The sequence below is a fragment of the Plecotus auritus genome (genome assembly GCF_963455305.1).
Source record: "Plecotus auritus genome assembly, chromosome: 8".
Lineage (NCBI taxonomy): Eukaryota > Metazoa > Chordata > Mammalia > Chiroptera > Vespertilionidae > Plecotus > Plecotus auritus.
The window spans coordinates 117,445,215-117,462,263 of NC_137782.1; the positions used below are offsets into that span (position 1 = coordinate 117,445,215).

Genomic DNA, 17,049 nt, shown 5'->3' on the forward strand with positions numbered 1-17,049 from the left:
AAGTCCAAGATTAAAGTCCAGTTTATATTATTATATAACAGAGATACCCGCCAAGCAACATATCCAGGCAAATAAATTTGAAATATTTTTTAATACAGCTGGCACACAAAACTCATTTAAGACTTATGTGAATGATAAATAAGGCCACTTCTGTGGAACCTCTTAAGAAGGTAGTTTAAAAGTTTGGAGCTGAGTGAATGTCCCAAAACCCCGGAGCGAGGAGCATCCTGCCAGGAGGATGAGCCCCTCCAGCCAGGCAGGAAGGGGGCTGTGAGAGAAAGGACCCCAGAGGGCACCCGTCCATCTCCCTGCCAGCCACAAGCAAAGGTTTCTAAAGTGCAGATATAAATTTTAAAAAAAAGGTATTGTGATGTCAAACAATACTTAGAGTGAGCCAGGTTTCCACTTCTGGGCCAGTGACTGAGGATCTCTGAAAATGCACTTCACAAATCACGGGAGAACTCTGGCAAAACCCGCTAAAGCCATTTTTTCAGAACTCTGGAAATTAAGTTCAAACAGATGAATTCAAAGAGAATTTACTCAAGAAAAACAGTTGAATCGTAGTAAATGCCTGGTGGCCATGACTTGCCCCAATCTCACCCTCCTCCCCAACTCACAACTATAGGAACTGTCAAAGCCAGCACCCTGGGGTCCCCAGTGAGTGAACAGGTTTGGAGCTCCTCAAAAGCCCCCGAACAGTTGCTCTTTAAAAATTCCTCACCTGAGGGTATTTTTCCTTTGATTTTTTTTTTTTTTTTTTTGAGAGAGGGTGGAAGGGGAGACAGAAACATCCATGTGAGAGAGACACATCCATTGGTTGCCTCCTGCATGCACCTTAACCAAGGCTGGGGATAGAACCTGCAACCCAGGTATGTGCCCTTGACCGGGAATGGAACCGCCACCTTCAGTACGTGGGCTGACACTTACCACTGAGCCACTCGGCCAGGCCCAGTCACTTTTGATCTATATGACAGCTCACGAGACGCTATATTCTCAAGGCATCTTCATCTGGCCAGACTGTCGCAATTAAAAAACTTCTGGGCTCCTTTGGGAAATGGCCGATTTGAAGGCTGAGGTGGGAACATACAAATGAGCCTGGAACACTTCTGGCAAGTCCATTTGGTAGCTGGCAGAATTCAGTAAATCCTGGTGGCTGAAGACTGAAGTTCCCTGGTTCTCATAGCAGGGCAGCTCCCAGGCCGGCAGGACCTCCCTCTGCTTCTCGGCTTTGATTTCAGGAGGTGCCAGTGTCTTTTAAGGGTTCATCTGATCAGTTGAGACCCACCCAGGAACATCTCCTTTTTGTTAAACTCAAAACCAACTGACCTGAGACCTTTATTATATCAAAGGCAAAACTGCTTCCTCTTTATCTGTATCGTAAATGAGTCCTGGGAGTGAAATCCCTCACACTCACAGTAACGCCCACTCAGAGGAGGTTTGAGTTGCCAGGCAAGGAGTCTTGGGAGCCATCTTAGAATTCTGCCTTCCTCAGCTTGGCCGGGTGGCTCAGTTGGTTGGGGCATCATCTTGCTACCCCACGGTTGCAGGTTTGGTCCCCCAGACAGGGCACATACAAGAATCAACCAATGAATGCATAAATAACTGGGACAACAAATTGTTGGCTCTCTCTCTCTCCCCCCTACCTCTAGCTCTCAAAAAAAAAAAATATCAATCAATCAATCCATCAATCAAGAACTCTGCCTACACAAAGGGGGCAGGGGAAGAGACAGAAACCACTCTTTCGTAAAAAACCTCTGTTTTCATAATTTATTAATCCAAAATAAATTTCATAACAAATTTTATTTCACAGTAAACTTTTGACTATATACATGTACAACTTCAGTTTAAAATTATATTCAAATCTAAACATGTCACTGACCTAACAAGAGCCACCATTATTCATGTACCAATAAAAATAAACTGACAATTAAAGTGTGACATTATATCAACTGAAAAAGACACTCCAACCTTAGAGATGTTAACTACAAAAACGTACCTCAGAATTAATGACATATAACTAAAAATGTTTATTTCCCCCACATTTTGACATAATGTAAAGGAGGGTTGCACATTTCACAGGAACCAACACCACCCTGAGGTGAGCTGGGCAGCTTGTCCCTCCCTATTCAACATGCACCTTCTCTCCTCTCCTCTCAGCCCTCTTAAATCAGTCCTTTCCTTGCCGATGTCATGTTTCCGCCTTTCTCACACTGGCTTCGTACTGTGTGCTGTCAACAGGAGCCGAGGCAGTGAACGCAGCCTTCAGTGAGGAGGGCTGAGCAGAAAGGTGGACTCCGATGATGAATGTAGGTTTGATTCTTGGTTCACATTTATCATCTTGCCTTTGGCTGCAGATAACAGATAACTCAAATCAAAATGGCTCAAACAGTAAAAAATAAAAATAAAAAACTGTGCATATATAATTTCACATGGTATATATAACATGCAGGCTGAAGGTCGGCTCTCTCCTCGCTCAGGCTAGTGAATTCCATGGCTCAGCTATCAAGGACCCAGCTTCTTCCCAGATTTCTCCTGTTAACCTCAGCTGGTTTGCTAGCTCCCCTTGAAGTCCTGAGACAGCTGCATCCGCTCTGGGTGTCATATTCAGACATGGCAATGTCTAGCCTCTTCCTGTGTATCTCAAGAGATGATCACTTTCCCAGAAGTGTATCAGAGGATCTGTATCCCTATTTCAAGCCTAAACCAACTGCTGGCAAAAAGAGTGGCACTTCTAATATTTGTTGAGGCCAGTGTTTTTCAACCTTGGCCGTGCTTCAGAATCACCTGGAAGCTACTGAAAATCTCATGTCCGCACCCCAGGCCCCAACCCCAAATCGGAATTTCTGGGAGTGGGCTCCAGGCACCATATGTTTTACAAAGCTTCCTAGGTGATCCCAATGTGACGCCAAGGTGGAAATCACAACTCTAGACCCTTGTTGCTACACCCTAAGGGTTGGGGCCAGGGCCCGTCCTGCACAACGCACAGACCAGCCATGGACGAGGGAGGGACACCTCAGCGAAACTGGAATTGTTAGGAAGGGGAGCACACATGCGTGATGGTACACAACTAAGAACAGGAGCCAGGTGACCTTCTTACAGACACCATTTCCTCATCTGTAAATAGCAAAACTGGATTTCACTACCATAATCCCTGTGACAGGTATTAAGGAGGACTTCATGTGTATGGTCCTAGCATTCCTTCAGCAGGTGCTTATCCTGAGATACTCTGATCCCACTGAACCCCAGTGTGGTGTTGGTGCTTCTAACCGGCAGTCTGAGCCCCTATTACTCAGACCTGATCACCCAATCACAGCATTTTGACCTCTACGAGCAATTTTGTAAGAAATCCATAACCATAACCACCCCCCACCCCAAAAGGTTATGCTTATCAGAAACTAGTCAGTGAACTGAGACAACTGTGCAGGAAGTCAGGAAATCTAGGAAGTGAGGGACAAGACACTTAACATCTCTGGTCGGAATTCCTCAAGTTCTGCAACTGGATCAAGTCAAAACACCAAAAAGCTACATACTTGACTTATCTTACAAACTGACAGAAGTTGAGTTTTACTGTTGTGGCATTTAGTGAGTGACCACAAAAAATTTATACGAAACCTGTCACACAGGATCTTAGAAATGAAAATGCTGTCCATTCTATTCAGTGAATTCCATAATGAAGACCTACATTAAGTTTTTATGAAATTATAATTAGAACAAGTTTTTCATCCTACCTTTCTGATAATAAAAGATAAATAGATAAACTGTTCATCCTTTTTGTTTTGGCTCTAAAGAAGAGCAGATATAAATTTAATTCAGCCATGATAACCATGCTGGCCACATACGTGTAAATCCATATACAGCTTTTCCCTCACAGCTTTCTTACTTATATTTCCTCTGGTCCTCATTCTTTAACCAACTATGGTTTCATTATACGTGTGCTTGTTTGGAGCTGCAGGGGTCAGTGAGATTTAGTTCCCAAGAGGAAACCAAGGGGAGCAGAGTGGAGCAAAGGGCAGCAGGAACTAAAGCTCAGTAGGCTGAGATGGCGAGACTACAGAGAACATAAAACCAGGCAGACAAGCAGATCCCGACTTAGGGCATTACACAGTGGAGGCGCAGCTGAAGCAGTGCACTGGGAAATCTGCCCTCTAAGGAAAAGAAAGCGGAAATGGAGGCAGATCGGTTGGAAAGGGCTGTAATAACACAACTATAAGAAAAGCTAAAAATTATGTGATGGTCAAATGAATATTAAAAATATATGCAAGGGTAAAAAAATATGGTGACAGATGGAGATTTGACTTTGGGTGTTAAACACACAAATGCAATATAGAGATGATGTATTATAGGGTTGTACACCTGAAACCTACATAATTTTATTAACCAATGTCACCTCAATAAACTTAAAAATAATAAAAGTATTAGAAAAAATTTTTAAATAAAGTAAGTTTTCTATAAAACAAACAAATAAATAAATGCAAACAAATTCCCAGTTGCAACGCACAATCTGAAACCACATCAAGGAATGATCTACACTGTTACATGAAAATACATTAGTCTGTATTACAGGTTGGATGGGTGTTTTGCCCATGCATAATTTTGTAATGTCATGCATTGTTTATTTGGGAAATGTTAGTTTACTAATTTATGCAGATCTTTCAAATGTTCTACTATATAGTATTTTAAAAATCACATTCTTTAATATCACCAACCAACTTCACCAAAAGAATGTTTAAATACAGAAAAGCTTTCAAAAGCTTAGAGGCAGATAAAATGTTCTGAAATTGTCCTTTGTGCTCAAAAGCCAGAATTTTACCATTAAAAACAAATATTTTCAGTTTTTTCCTTGAAGTGACAGGGTCACTCCATTCATTTGTGGAAAAGTGCCTGCCAAATCGCCACATCTGAAGAAACCAGTTGGCCCCCACAGCTGACTTTGAAGTAAAGAGTATTCATAAAGACATGCAGCTGATTCAGCTTGAACTCAGATAATAGCACGAGTGCTCTTCCTCAAAATACCACTTAGTGTGTAAATGTAAATACGTGATAATATCTTTCCATTTTGCTAGACATGATAATGAAAGACGAGCACTCAAGAACTGAAGTTTAATAGCATGAATGCTTTTTACTGCCTCATCAAGGGCATTCATAAATGAAACTGGCGCCCGATGCAGATGTTTTCAGAGAACCTTCTTCAACTCTTAGAACTAGACAGTCCCATTGGACATTTCTAGTGGAAATGCCTCTACTGTTTTCCCATGAGGTACGATGCTGACTTTCTTACTAAGTGTAACATTATATCATGTTAAGAAAACATCCATCCAATGATCTCATATGTAGAAAATTTACTTAAAGATTCCACAGAAAAGTTGGAATAAACAAATTCAACAAAATAATAGAATACACAGTCAACAAATATCTGTAACATTTCTATACAAGGATGGTAAACAATCTGAAAAGGAAATTAAGAAAATAATTCCATTTACTATATCTCAAAAAAATTAAAATACTTAGGAATTAACTTGACCAAAGGGGGAAAAGCTGTACAGTGAAAACTCTGAAACATTGCTGAAGGAATTTAAAGAAGAAATAAATAAATGGAAAGACCCCCGTGTTCATTAGTTAAAAGACTTAATATTATTAAGTTGTCAATACTATACAGTGAGCTACAGATTCAATGCAATCCCTACCAAAATCACAATGACTTTTTTTTACAGAGAGAGAGAAATCCACCCTAAAATTTGTATGAAATCTTAAGGGGTCCCAATTAACCAAAACAAAGTTGAAAAAGAACAAAGACCAATGGAATAGAATACAGAGCCTAAAAATAAACTTTTAACATATTTCAACAAGAAGCCAAGATCATTCAATGAGGAAAAAACAGTGCTTTCAACAAATGGTGCTGGGAAAACTGGATATCCATATGCAAAACAATGAGGTTTGGCCCTTACCTAATTATCATATACAAAATTAACAAAAAATGGATCAAAAACCTAAACATAAGAGCCAGAGCTACAAAACTCTTATAAGAAAACAGGATAAAAGCTTAATGACACTGGATTGGCAGTGATTTCTTAAATATGACACCAAAGGCACAAAAAGTAAAAACAAACAAATTGGTCTTCATAAAAATTTTAAAACCTTATGCATCAAAGGACACTATCAACAGAGTGAAGAGGCAACCCACAGAATGGGAGAAAATATTTGCAAATGATATACTGTATATCATAAGTGATTAATATCCAAAATATAGAGAATTCCTAAAACTTAACTATAAAAACAAACACCCAATTCAAAAATGGGCAAAAAACTTCAATAGACATTTCTCTGAAGAAGATAAACACATGGCCAATAAGCACATGAAAAGATGCTCAACATCACTGATCATTAAGGAAATGCAATTCAAAACTACAAGATATCACTTCACCAAAAAAACAAACAACAACAAAATTAGTGTTGGTGTGAATGTGGAGAAAATGGAATCCTGTGTTCTCTTGCTGGAAATGTAAACTGGTACAGCTGGAGGGGAAAACAGTATGGTGGTTCCTCAAAAAATTAAAAATAGAATTATATACATACAATGGAATATTATTCAGCCTTACTATTAAATAAAATAAATGACTAGCTGCACTTCTTCCTTTCTCCCTATAGACATAGCCACACTCTTTTTCATGGAATATAGCAGTTCCTCCCACACAGAAAGTATAAAAAAAAAAATGTACTTCCTACTCCTTGACTTTGGGCTTGGAAATGTGACTGACTTTGGCCAATGGTTGTATGTAAATGTGATGCAAACAGGACCGCTTGAGCTTCTAGGAAAAGAACATGCCCAGCCAGACTACTAGTCCCAGGAAGACAAATGTGGGGCAGAGCCATCTCAGTGGACCTGCTACATAAGTATAGCCAACCAAACCATCTGCAGCTGCAGGAAAAAGCAATTTTTATTTTTACCTAGTATGGAAAGTTTGTGGTAGTTTGTTAAATATCATTATTGTGGCAAATGTTGACTGCTATCATTTCAGTTCAAGGAATCTACACTAATAAAAGAGAAAGATGCAAATTGGCCATACCTCCGTGACACCCACCAGCCAATCAGGAGTGAGTATGAAAATTAACTTGACAAAGATGATGGGTTAATTTGCATATGCGGGTGCCAAGCGGCCTGGGTCCCAGGAACATCCTCAGGACCCAGACCGCTCTGAGACTGTATGCCCACATGTAGGCCCTGAGTGGCCGGGGTCCCAGAACACCCCCAGCCAGGAGTGGCCTACGGGCGCCGGCACCAAGTGGTCCCCAGGACAAGCGGCCGGGGGTGCCAAGCGCAAGCAGGCGCGGGGTGGGGCAGGGTGCTTGTGTGTGTGCCCATGCCAAGCGGCCTGGGTACATGCCCCCCAGCCTGGCAGACACAGCAAACACAGGGCCACCGGGCTTGGGGGTGTGCCCCCGGCGGCTGGGGACACGCCCCTAGCCCAGGGGACACAATGCAGGGGATCGAAGAGGGGTGAGGGCTAGACTGTCAGAAACATCTATGAGAGAGAAACATTGATCAGATGCCTCCTGCACACTCCCCACTGGGGATGTGCCCCAACCAAGGTACATGCCCTTAACATGAATCAAACCTGGGACCCTTCAGTCTGCAGGCTGACGCTCTATCCACTGAGCCAAACCAGTTCAAGCGTAAACACCTTTTCTGATTGCTCATTGGCTAAGCTCCCTGTACGCCTCCACTTGCAGTGTTCTTGGTAACTTGGGTAGTAAGAATCCAAGAAGGTGATCTAGGGTTTTTCTACCACACTCCTGGAGAAAAAAATGAAGGTCTGCTGCTGGAGGGGCTAAGAAGTGTCATATCCTGCCCTAGCCAGTTTTGCTCAGTGGATAGAGCCGCGGCCTACCAACCGCAGGGTCCGGGTTCAATTCTGATCAAGGGCATGTACCTAGGTTACAGGCTCCTCCCTGGCCGGGCCCAGGTCAGGCTCATGCAGGAGGCAACCAAAGTGTCCCTCTCACACTGATGTTTCTCTCTGTCTCTCCCTCTCTCTCTTTTCCACACTCTCTAAAAATCAATGGAAACATATCCTCAGGTGAGGATAAAAAAAAAAAAAAAAGAAAGAAATGTCATATCCTATGAAAGACACATCTTGAAAATGCCTAAAGAAAGTTGTCATTTTTGGAGAAACCAAGATGGCGGCATAGGTAAACACCTAAACTGCTGCCTCGCACAACAATTTCAAAACTACAACTAAAAGACAGAACGGACACCGTCCAGAACCACAGGAAAGCTGGCTGAGTGAAAATTCTACAACTAGAAGGAAAGAGGAAAGCTCACAGAGAATTGGAGGTACGGCAAAGGGTCTTTGTGCGCGCAGAGAGGAAGGGCGGCTGGGAGCCTGGCTGACTTTCTCTGGCGGAAGGGGGAAGCAAGCCTCCGACCGCACTGAACCCCAGTTCTGACAGCACTGAACTCCAGTTCCGGGCGAACCCCTGGGGACCCACGCTCTTACGGGGGGAGTCTGGACTCTCGGGCGGAGACTCGAACTGGGAAAGGCAGAAGTCTGAAGGCACACGCGGGCCAGTGCGCACAAAGGCTGCGGAGGTTGCCACAGGCTTTCCCTAGTGGAAGAAAGTCAGAGGGATCCTGACTGCACTGAGTCCCAGTTCTGACTGCAGTGAACCCCAGTTCCAGGCGAGCCCCTGGGGACCCACGATCTTGTGGGAGGAGTCTGGACTCTCGGGCGGAGACTCGGGAGCCGGGGAAGGCGGAGGACTGAAAGTGCGCATGCGCGCTTGCCAGTGCGCACAAAGGCTGCGGAAGTTGCCACAGGCTTTCCCTAGTGAAAGGGAGTCAGAGGCTCCTGACGGCAGTGAGCCCCAGTTCTGACTGCAGTGAACCCCAGTTCCAGGCGAGCCCCTGGGGACCCACGCTCTTGTGGGGGGAGTCTGGACTCTCAGGCGGAGACTCGAGCTGGGGAAGGCGGAGGACTGAAAGCGCACATGCGCGCAAGGGCAAGGCTGACAGGAAGCCAAAACTGAGACTCCACCCCATCCAAGCTGAGCACAGAGGCTATTGCAATTTGGCAAGTCTAATCCTATAAGGCTGTCTCCAGCACCGAACTTCTCCCAGCATAGACACAGCTGATCCTTACAGCCAACTGGCCCAGAGGTCAATTCTTCCCAGTGATACCAACAACAATAAAGACTTAATTACAACAAGGCTGTACACACAGTCCACAAAGGGGTGCACCAAGAGTGTCCACCTCAGGTTAACTGGGGAAGCAGACCCACTGGGCCATATTGGAAACCTAGCACACAAATCTACCTTACCAACTCAGGGAATCAGTGAAAATGCGGGGTCAAAGAATCAGATCACAAACGAAAGAAATGGAGGAAAACAAATGACTGGATATAGAATTCAAAACCACGGTTATAAGACTTTTTAAGAATATCCTAGAAAAGGCCGATAAATATAACGAGACCCTCGAAGATATGAAAAAGGACCAACTAGAAATTAAACATACACTGACTGAAATAAAAAATATTATACAGAGACCCAGAAACAGAATAGAGGAACCCAAGAATCAAGTCAAAGAATTGAAATACAAAGAAGCAAAAAACACTCAACCGAAAAAGCAAAAAGCAAAAAAAAAAAATCCAAAAAGTTGAAGATAATGTAAGAAGACTCTGGGACAACTTCAAGCGTACCAACATCAGAATTATGGGGGTGCCAGAAGAAGAGAGAGAGCAAGATACTGAAAACCTATTTGAAGAAATAATGACCGAAAACTTCCCCCACCTGGTGAAAGAAATAGACTTACAAGTCCAGGAAGCCCACAGAACCCCAAACAAAAGGAATCCAAAGAGGACCACACCAAGACACATCATAATTAAAATGCCAAGAGCAAAAGACAAAGAGAGAATATTAAAAGCAGCAAGAGAAAAACAGTTAATTACCTACAAGGGAGCACCCATACGACTGTCAGCTGACTTCTCAACAGAAACTATGCAGGCCAGACGGGAGTGGCAAGAAATTTTCAATGTGATGAATAGCAAGAACCTACAACCAAGATTACTCTACCCAGCAAAGCTATCATTCAGAATTGAAGGGCAGATAAAGAGCTTCACAGATAAGAAAAAGCTGAAGGAGTTCATCACCACCAAACCAGTATTATATGAAATGCTGAAAGGTATTCTTAAAGAAGAGGAAGAAGAAAAAAGTAAAGAGAAAAATTATGAACAACAAATACATATCTATCAACAAGCGAACCCAAAAATCAAGTGAATTAAAAACCTGAGGAACAGAATAATCTGGTGAATATAATAGAATCAGGGGCATAGAAAGGGAGTGGACTGATAATTCTCAGGGGGAAAGGGGTATGGGGGGTTCATGAAGAGAATGGACAAAAATCATACACCTATGGATGAGGACAGTGGGGGGGAGGTAAGGGCAGAAGGTGGGGTGGGAAATGGGTGGAGGGGAGCTATGGGGGGAAAAAGGAGAAATAATTGTAATAATCTGAATAAAGATTTATTAAAAAAAAAAAAAAAAGAAAGTTGTCATTTTTTCATGGTGAAGGGATTGGAGTCCGTGTTGATGAAAACACCTTGGCGGCTATGGTGGCTGGCAGTAGCTGCAGCCGTGGGGTGATGGGGCTGGCGCCTTCCCCTGATCAGCCCAGTCGCCTCCCGAAGAGGGAGGCCAGACTGCGGCTTAGGCCCGCTCCTCTGTCAGTAGGACATCCCCTGAAGGCTCCCAGTCTGTGAGGGGGGGCAGGCTGGGCTAAGGGACCCCCCCCCCCAAAGTACATGAATTTCGTGCACGGGGCCCCTAGTTAAAACATAAAGGTAAAAAGTAAAACTTTAAAAAATATTTAAGTATTTTAAAGCTTCATGATTGGAAAGGATTTCTTAAATAAGATACAAAACACAAAACATACCATAAGGAAAAAATTGCCAAAATAAGTTATTCTGCTCATTGAGATACCTCAAAAAAAGTGAAAAGACAGTCCACAAAATGGAAAAAGACCTGCCATACATACCTTACAAAGGATTATACCAGGAATATATAAAACCAATTTATAGAGGACAGTCAGCCCAATAAGCAAAAGACATTAACATTCCACCAAAGGAGACACTCAAAAACCAGTAAACATCAGAAAGAATGTGAACTTCATGAAAATAGAGCTATGGGCCCTAGCCAGTTTGGCCCAGTGGAGAGAGCATCAGCCTGGGGACTGAGGGGGCCTGGTTTCAATTATGGTCAAGGACATATGCCTGGGTGGCAGGCTCGATCCCCAGTAGGGAGCGTGCAGGAGGCAACCAATCAATGATTCTCTCTTATCATTGATGTTTCTATCTTTCTCTCCCTCTCCCTTCCTCTCTGAAATCAATAAAGATATAATAAAAATAAGTACATAAAATAAAGCTATGGACACCATTTTCCCACCTACTAAACTGGTAAAAAAAAAAAAAAAAGTAAAGTCTTAATAAAACGAAGTATTGTTGGCAAGTGGATCAACAGCTCTTTAACAATTGGTGAGAGTACAAACTGTTACAAGCACTTTATAGAAGATTGGTATCATCGTAAATATTAAGATGATGCAACAATTCTATTCCTTAGTATACACCCAGGATAACTCACACACTTTTATATCAGGAGACATGAACATGATTATTTGTAGTAACAGTTTGTATTTAAAAAACTGAAAATGACCTCAGTGTCCATCAATAGAAAAACTAAATAAACTATAACATATTCAATGATTGAAATACTATGTAGGAGTAAAAGTGAATGAGTGACAGTTGCATGCATCTATATAAATCTTAGAAGGATAACGTTGAGTGAAACAGCAAGTTACCAATTAATACAGAGGATGATAGTATTTAAATAAAACCCAAACACAAGCACAACTAAATATACTATTTAGTGAACCATGTACCTTTGGTAAATTTATAAAGAAACAGAGGAGGAAAATAAAAATATAAAAGATAGTGACAAACCCAGAGGAGGAAGCAGGTCCATGGAGACCCATAATATACAGGGTAATACTCTTTAACAGCTGATTTCTATTACATTTTAAAAATAAAATGTATTTCAATAAACACTGCCTTTATAATTTTTCAAAGTATGCATACATTTTTTTGGGACACCCTATATATCTATGCATATGTACCAAATATTTTATAATTTTTTTAGTGGGGGAGGAAAGAGAAAATTACTTCTATTTGAGAAAAAAGTCCTGTTTCCATGCCAACTTCTAGAGATGTTTCAGAAAAAAAAATGTATTAAATTCTAATTTTACCTTATTTTTATGTTTTTTATCTTCATGATGACTTCTTTTCAGTTTCTAAAGCCTAATATGAAAAAAACAATCATTTTTATGCATATCACATATATCATAATACTCATAATTTTTCTCATGATCCAATAATATTCATCCTAGTAATCATCTAATATTGACTGTAAGAGAAACTGAAAAACAAATTTTACATGTCATTTTTCCATACATATTTCATACTAATAAGCAAACAAATATTTGGTATGACTTCTAATTCTAGAGTAACCTAAAAATATCTAGAAACTGGAGGCCTGGTGCACGAAATTTGTGCACGGGATGGGGGGTGTCCCTCAGCTCGGCCTGCACCCTCTCCAATCCGGGATCCCTCTCGCAATCTGGAACCACTGGCTCCTAACCGCTCACCTGCCTGCCTGCCTGATGCCTCTAACTGCTCCCCTGCCAGCCTGATGGCCTAATTGCTCTCCCCTGCCAGCCTGATCCCCCTAACTGCTCTCCCCTCCTGTCCTGATCCCCCTAACTGCCTAACTGCTCTCCCTCCTGGCCTGATCCCCCTGTCTAACTGCTCTCCCCTGCCGACCTGATCACCCTAACTGCTCTCCCCTACCGGTCTGATCGCCCTAACTGCCTATCTGCTCTCCCCTCCTGGCCTGATCCCCCTAACTGCCTATCTACTCTCCCTTCCTCTCTGTGCCCTTCAGATCCCCAGTGCAGGCAAGCTGAGAGCTTTCCGCCGCGGCCCCACCCCCGTCCTGATTGGTCGTTACATGATGGCGTCCCGGCCAATTTGCATATTCCTCGATTATTAGTATAGATAAGTACCTTTGAGTTTCTAACATTTGCATGTGCTCAAAACAACTCCTGTCACAATATGGTATGGCTTGGTTTTAAAATAATCTTTTATTTTCACTTATATGTCAATTTAATTTTACAGACTTGCTCCAAATAACACATGGGAGATGATAGAATATAAATGACTATTATTTTTCAATTATCCTTTCTCATAGACTGAAAGAATATTTAAAGAAAAGGCTTGAAATAGCTAGAATATTCTGTGATGTGACTTCTAAAATGTTTATCAACCAATGATCCTTAACTTTCCTTCCAAGAGTGTAATAGGAATACCTTTCTCCTATTTGCTGTTTCCTTTTTTAGCTTAGCTATTAACATTTCTAATTGCATTCAAGGTTCTAAGAATACTCAAATTTATAACAGCAATGAGTGTAAATTTTCCTGTAAGCTACAAGGACAAATATAAAAATGAATAATACTCTAAGCCAGCCGTGGGTAAACTATGGCCCGTGGGCCGGATCCAACCCGTTCGGCTGTTCTATCCGGCCCGCGGAGCCGAAAGAGCGGAGGGTTCTCTTGCTCTCCCCTCCGCTCCTTTACTTTGAATTTATATTAGTTCACACAAACACTCCATCCATGCTTTTGTTCCGGCTCTCCGGGCCAGTTTAAGAACCCATTGTGGCCCTCGAGTCAAAAAGTTTGCCCACCCCTGCTCTAAGCTGAAGTAAATTCTTAGATTATTAGTCCTAATATATGCCATTTGCTAAGCTATGAGGCATGTTCCTTCAAGAACAATAGCTTTTCAAATTTTCACCCTTAGTTGAAACATATTCTTTAAAAAACAACAACAAAAGATTACTAAAACTGTACTTACTTTAGCCAACAGTTCCTGTGTTTCAGCAGTGAGAGGAGCATGGGAAAATTTGCAGGCCTCTCCCTGATAGCATTTTGCTCCTGTGTGGTAAAACTTGCAAGGATATTCATGTATCCCAAATGTTAAGGAAGAGAACAATCTTAATCCAACTAAACAAATTTGTTATTCACTTAATGACTATTTTTCCTACTTAAAAGAACCTTCTGACTAGCAGAAACATCAAATTCCCCATATAAAATTCCCCATTTAAGACAATAAATTATTAGTTGAGCTACATGAAAAAATCTAACTTTAGGATGATTATATAAATCAAGTTTATTAGCTATCACAGGACATTTTCTGCTTCATACCCACTCTTCTAATAGACAACAGATACGTTTCATTGATATAAGAAAGAGGTGTGGCTCTAGCCCGTTAGCTCAATTGGTTAGAGCATCATCCTGATACACCAAGGTTACGGGTTTGATCCCTAGTCAGAGCACATACAAGAATCAGCCCATGAATGCATAAATAAATGGAACAACAAATCGATGTTTCTCTATCTTCTCTCACTCTCTCCTCCCCTCTCTCCTTAAAATCAATAAAATTTAAAAAGAAAAGAGATGTGTATTTTAAATACCCTGAGAAGTGTGATTATTTTTAAAACATTCTTTTGGGGTAGAGAAATTAAAGTCAATGACAATGGTATGTCTTAACAAATCTGAATCCTTCATGTATAAGAATCAATTTATACAATGTCAACATTGTTTCCCAGGAAAATAATCTCAAGTCAGAATTCGTGATTTCCTGTACTGAATGACTAAAAGTAACCAAAGATGCTATTACCTTAAAATGTTCATGTTTTTACAACATGTCTGTACCCTGTGCTCTGAAGTGAGGGTTAGCTTGAAATCAAGGAACAGTTAAACCCTACAGAATACAAAATATACAGAAACAAGCATTCCCAAATAACGCAGTTCTGCTCTTGTTAGATTCAGTGAGTGAATGTCACAGCAGAAATTCTGACAAAGTCTTTCTGGACTTAAACAGGTCTCACAAACCTACTATACTTCATCTGAGAGACTTTCTAAGGAATCCCTCTTTTCTTACGTGAAATAAAAAATCTGTATACAACTGAATCACTTCGATACTGAGTTGGGCTTGGATAATAAAGCTTTGCCATAGTTAAGACACTGGTTCCATTCAAAACTGTACATATTTTCAATGTTCACATAAATATTTATGAAGAGTAAAGTTATAAAATCTTGTGATAAAGGATATTATGCAAATACAGACAGTTTTCACCTTTGGTGCAATATCCTTGTACATAAAATTTACACATTTCCTTTTTCTTCTCTATCTCTGCATCGTGATCAAATTTACACTCGTCTCCCTGGGCCAATGAAGGAACAAGGAAAAGAAATTATTTCTCACAGTTAACTCATTACAATTCCTACTAAACTTCAGATAAACAAATAACTCCAGAAAAAAATATAAGCTGTATGGTCCAATTCTTAATGAGTTATCATATTTATCTACTTAAAATTTTAAGGCCTAAACATTTGTAATACAAAACATTTTTTAAAAATTACCTTTCTTAAACTTAAAAAAAGAGTATTTCAGTAGAATTTCCTAAGTGAACCTTTTCCAGGAGGAAACAGGAATGCTTTCAATAGAAATAGGAGTCAATCTTAGTACATTTTTGCCACACCTTCCATTTTAGTATATTTTTGCTTACACATTTTTGGTACCTTAATACATTTCCTTTCAAGGAAATATTTACAAACTTGCTTTCCCTTTCGCTTCACTGTGTGTTGGTTGATGAACCCCTGATTCATTTGCATGTGCTGTTGCTTCTCTTTAGGGTTACCATCCTTTGAAATCAAAAACAAAAAACTAAATGTGAGAAACAGAAAATGAAATATCTTATTCCATTGCACAAATTATTTTAAAACACATACAAAACATTAAAAAGTGATTTTCTAAATTGACCTTCACATATAAGATCTGGACTTTTGTACACCAGTTGAAAAATGAATGTTTTGCCAATTTCAACAGCATTCTATCATTGAACATTAGTATTTATACAATTTGAATATTTTATTGTACTTTGCCCTTACTTTTTTAAATGAATAAAAAAAAATAAAAGTGCTACTACTTGTGATAGAAAGCGAAGTCTAAGAACAAGTCTCTTTATTTTTATTTTTTATAATATTTTTTATTGATTTCAGAGAGGAAGGGACAAGGAGAAACAGAAACATCAATGATGAGAAAAAAACATTGATCGGCTGCCTCCTGCACGCCCCCTACTGGGGATTGAGCCCACAACGTGAGCATGTGCCTTGACCAGGAATCAAACCTTGACCTCCTGGTTTATAGGTCGACGCTCAACCACTGAGCCACACCAGTCAGGCAAGAACAAGGCTCTTTAGAACAATGGAGACAAAACTGGAAATCATAAAAACTGAAAGCAGTATAATGTTTCATTTCAATGAGATGCTCTCTGGGTGTGAGCTAAGTATATTAACCAGCTCAAATGAACAAATGTAGCCCAACCTGAGTGGCTCATTTGGTTAAGTGTTGGCCTGTGCACCAAAAGGTTTGAGGTCAAGGCACATACCTGGGTTGAGAGTTTGATCCCGTCAGGGAGCATAAGGAAGGCAACCGATAGGTTAATGTTTCTCTCTCTCTCCCTTCCTCTCAGTCCTCAGGTGAGGATGAAAACAAAAGAACAAATGTAACTAGAACTAGAACTATCCCCTCAAAGATGGTGATAAAGGTATAAAAACAAAGGGGATCTCGTAATACATTTTAGATCTTTAGAAGCATAAACCACTGTTAGTGTGTTAACTTGTAATACAGCTACTAGCTTCTGCACATCAATTTTCTGGATGGTTTGAGAAATACAAAGAAGGGAGCTGGCTGTACATAAAATTTACTGTTTATATGTCTGCTTCATAATAATGTCAAATTTCCACTAAGCACTATCAAATAAATATGTCTTATAAAAATGTCAGTTTAAATCTTTTGTTCTCTTTGGTTGTGTTGTTAAATTGTAACATATATACTAGGATTTGTTTCTCATATAGAATAGCTATCAGCTTTGGCTGAATAACCTTT

At 40.6% G+C, this 17,049-nt stretch overlaps 1 protein-coding gene across 2 annotated transcripts in view; it reads right to left on the bottom strand.

Moving 5' to 3' along the window:
- Positions 1-1,745: 1,745 nt before the first annotated feature.
- Positions 1,746-17,049, bottom strand: part of ZC3H8 (zinc finger CCCH-type containing 8) — a 33,413-nt gene continuing 18,109 nt past the window's right edge. Inside the window, exons 7-11 of one of the 2 annotated variants that reach the window (XM_080683672.1) lie at positions 15,681-15,803; positions 15,211-15,322; positions 13,951-14,060; positions 12,291-12,342; positions 1,746-2,348 (exon numbers count right to left, since the gene is read on the bottom strand). In XM_080683672.1, the coding sequence (XP_080539798.1) occupies positions 12,313-12,342; positions 13,951-14,060; positions 15,211-15,322; positions 15,681-15,803 (375 nt within the window). In that variant the 3' untranslated portion in view covers positions 1,746-2,348; positions 12,291-12,312. Of the gene's footprint in view, positions 2,349-12,290; positions 12,343-13,950; positions 14,061-15,208; positions 15,323-15,667; positions 15,804-17,049 lie in introns of those variants that run through there. The other variant, XR_013961385.1, reaches the window with a different exon arrangement.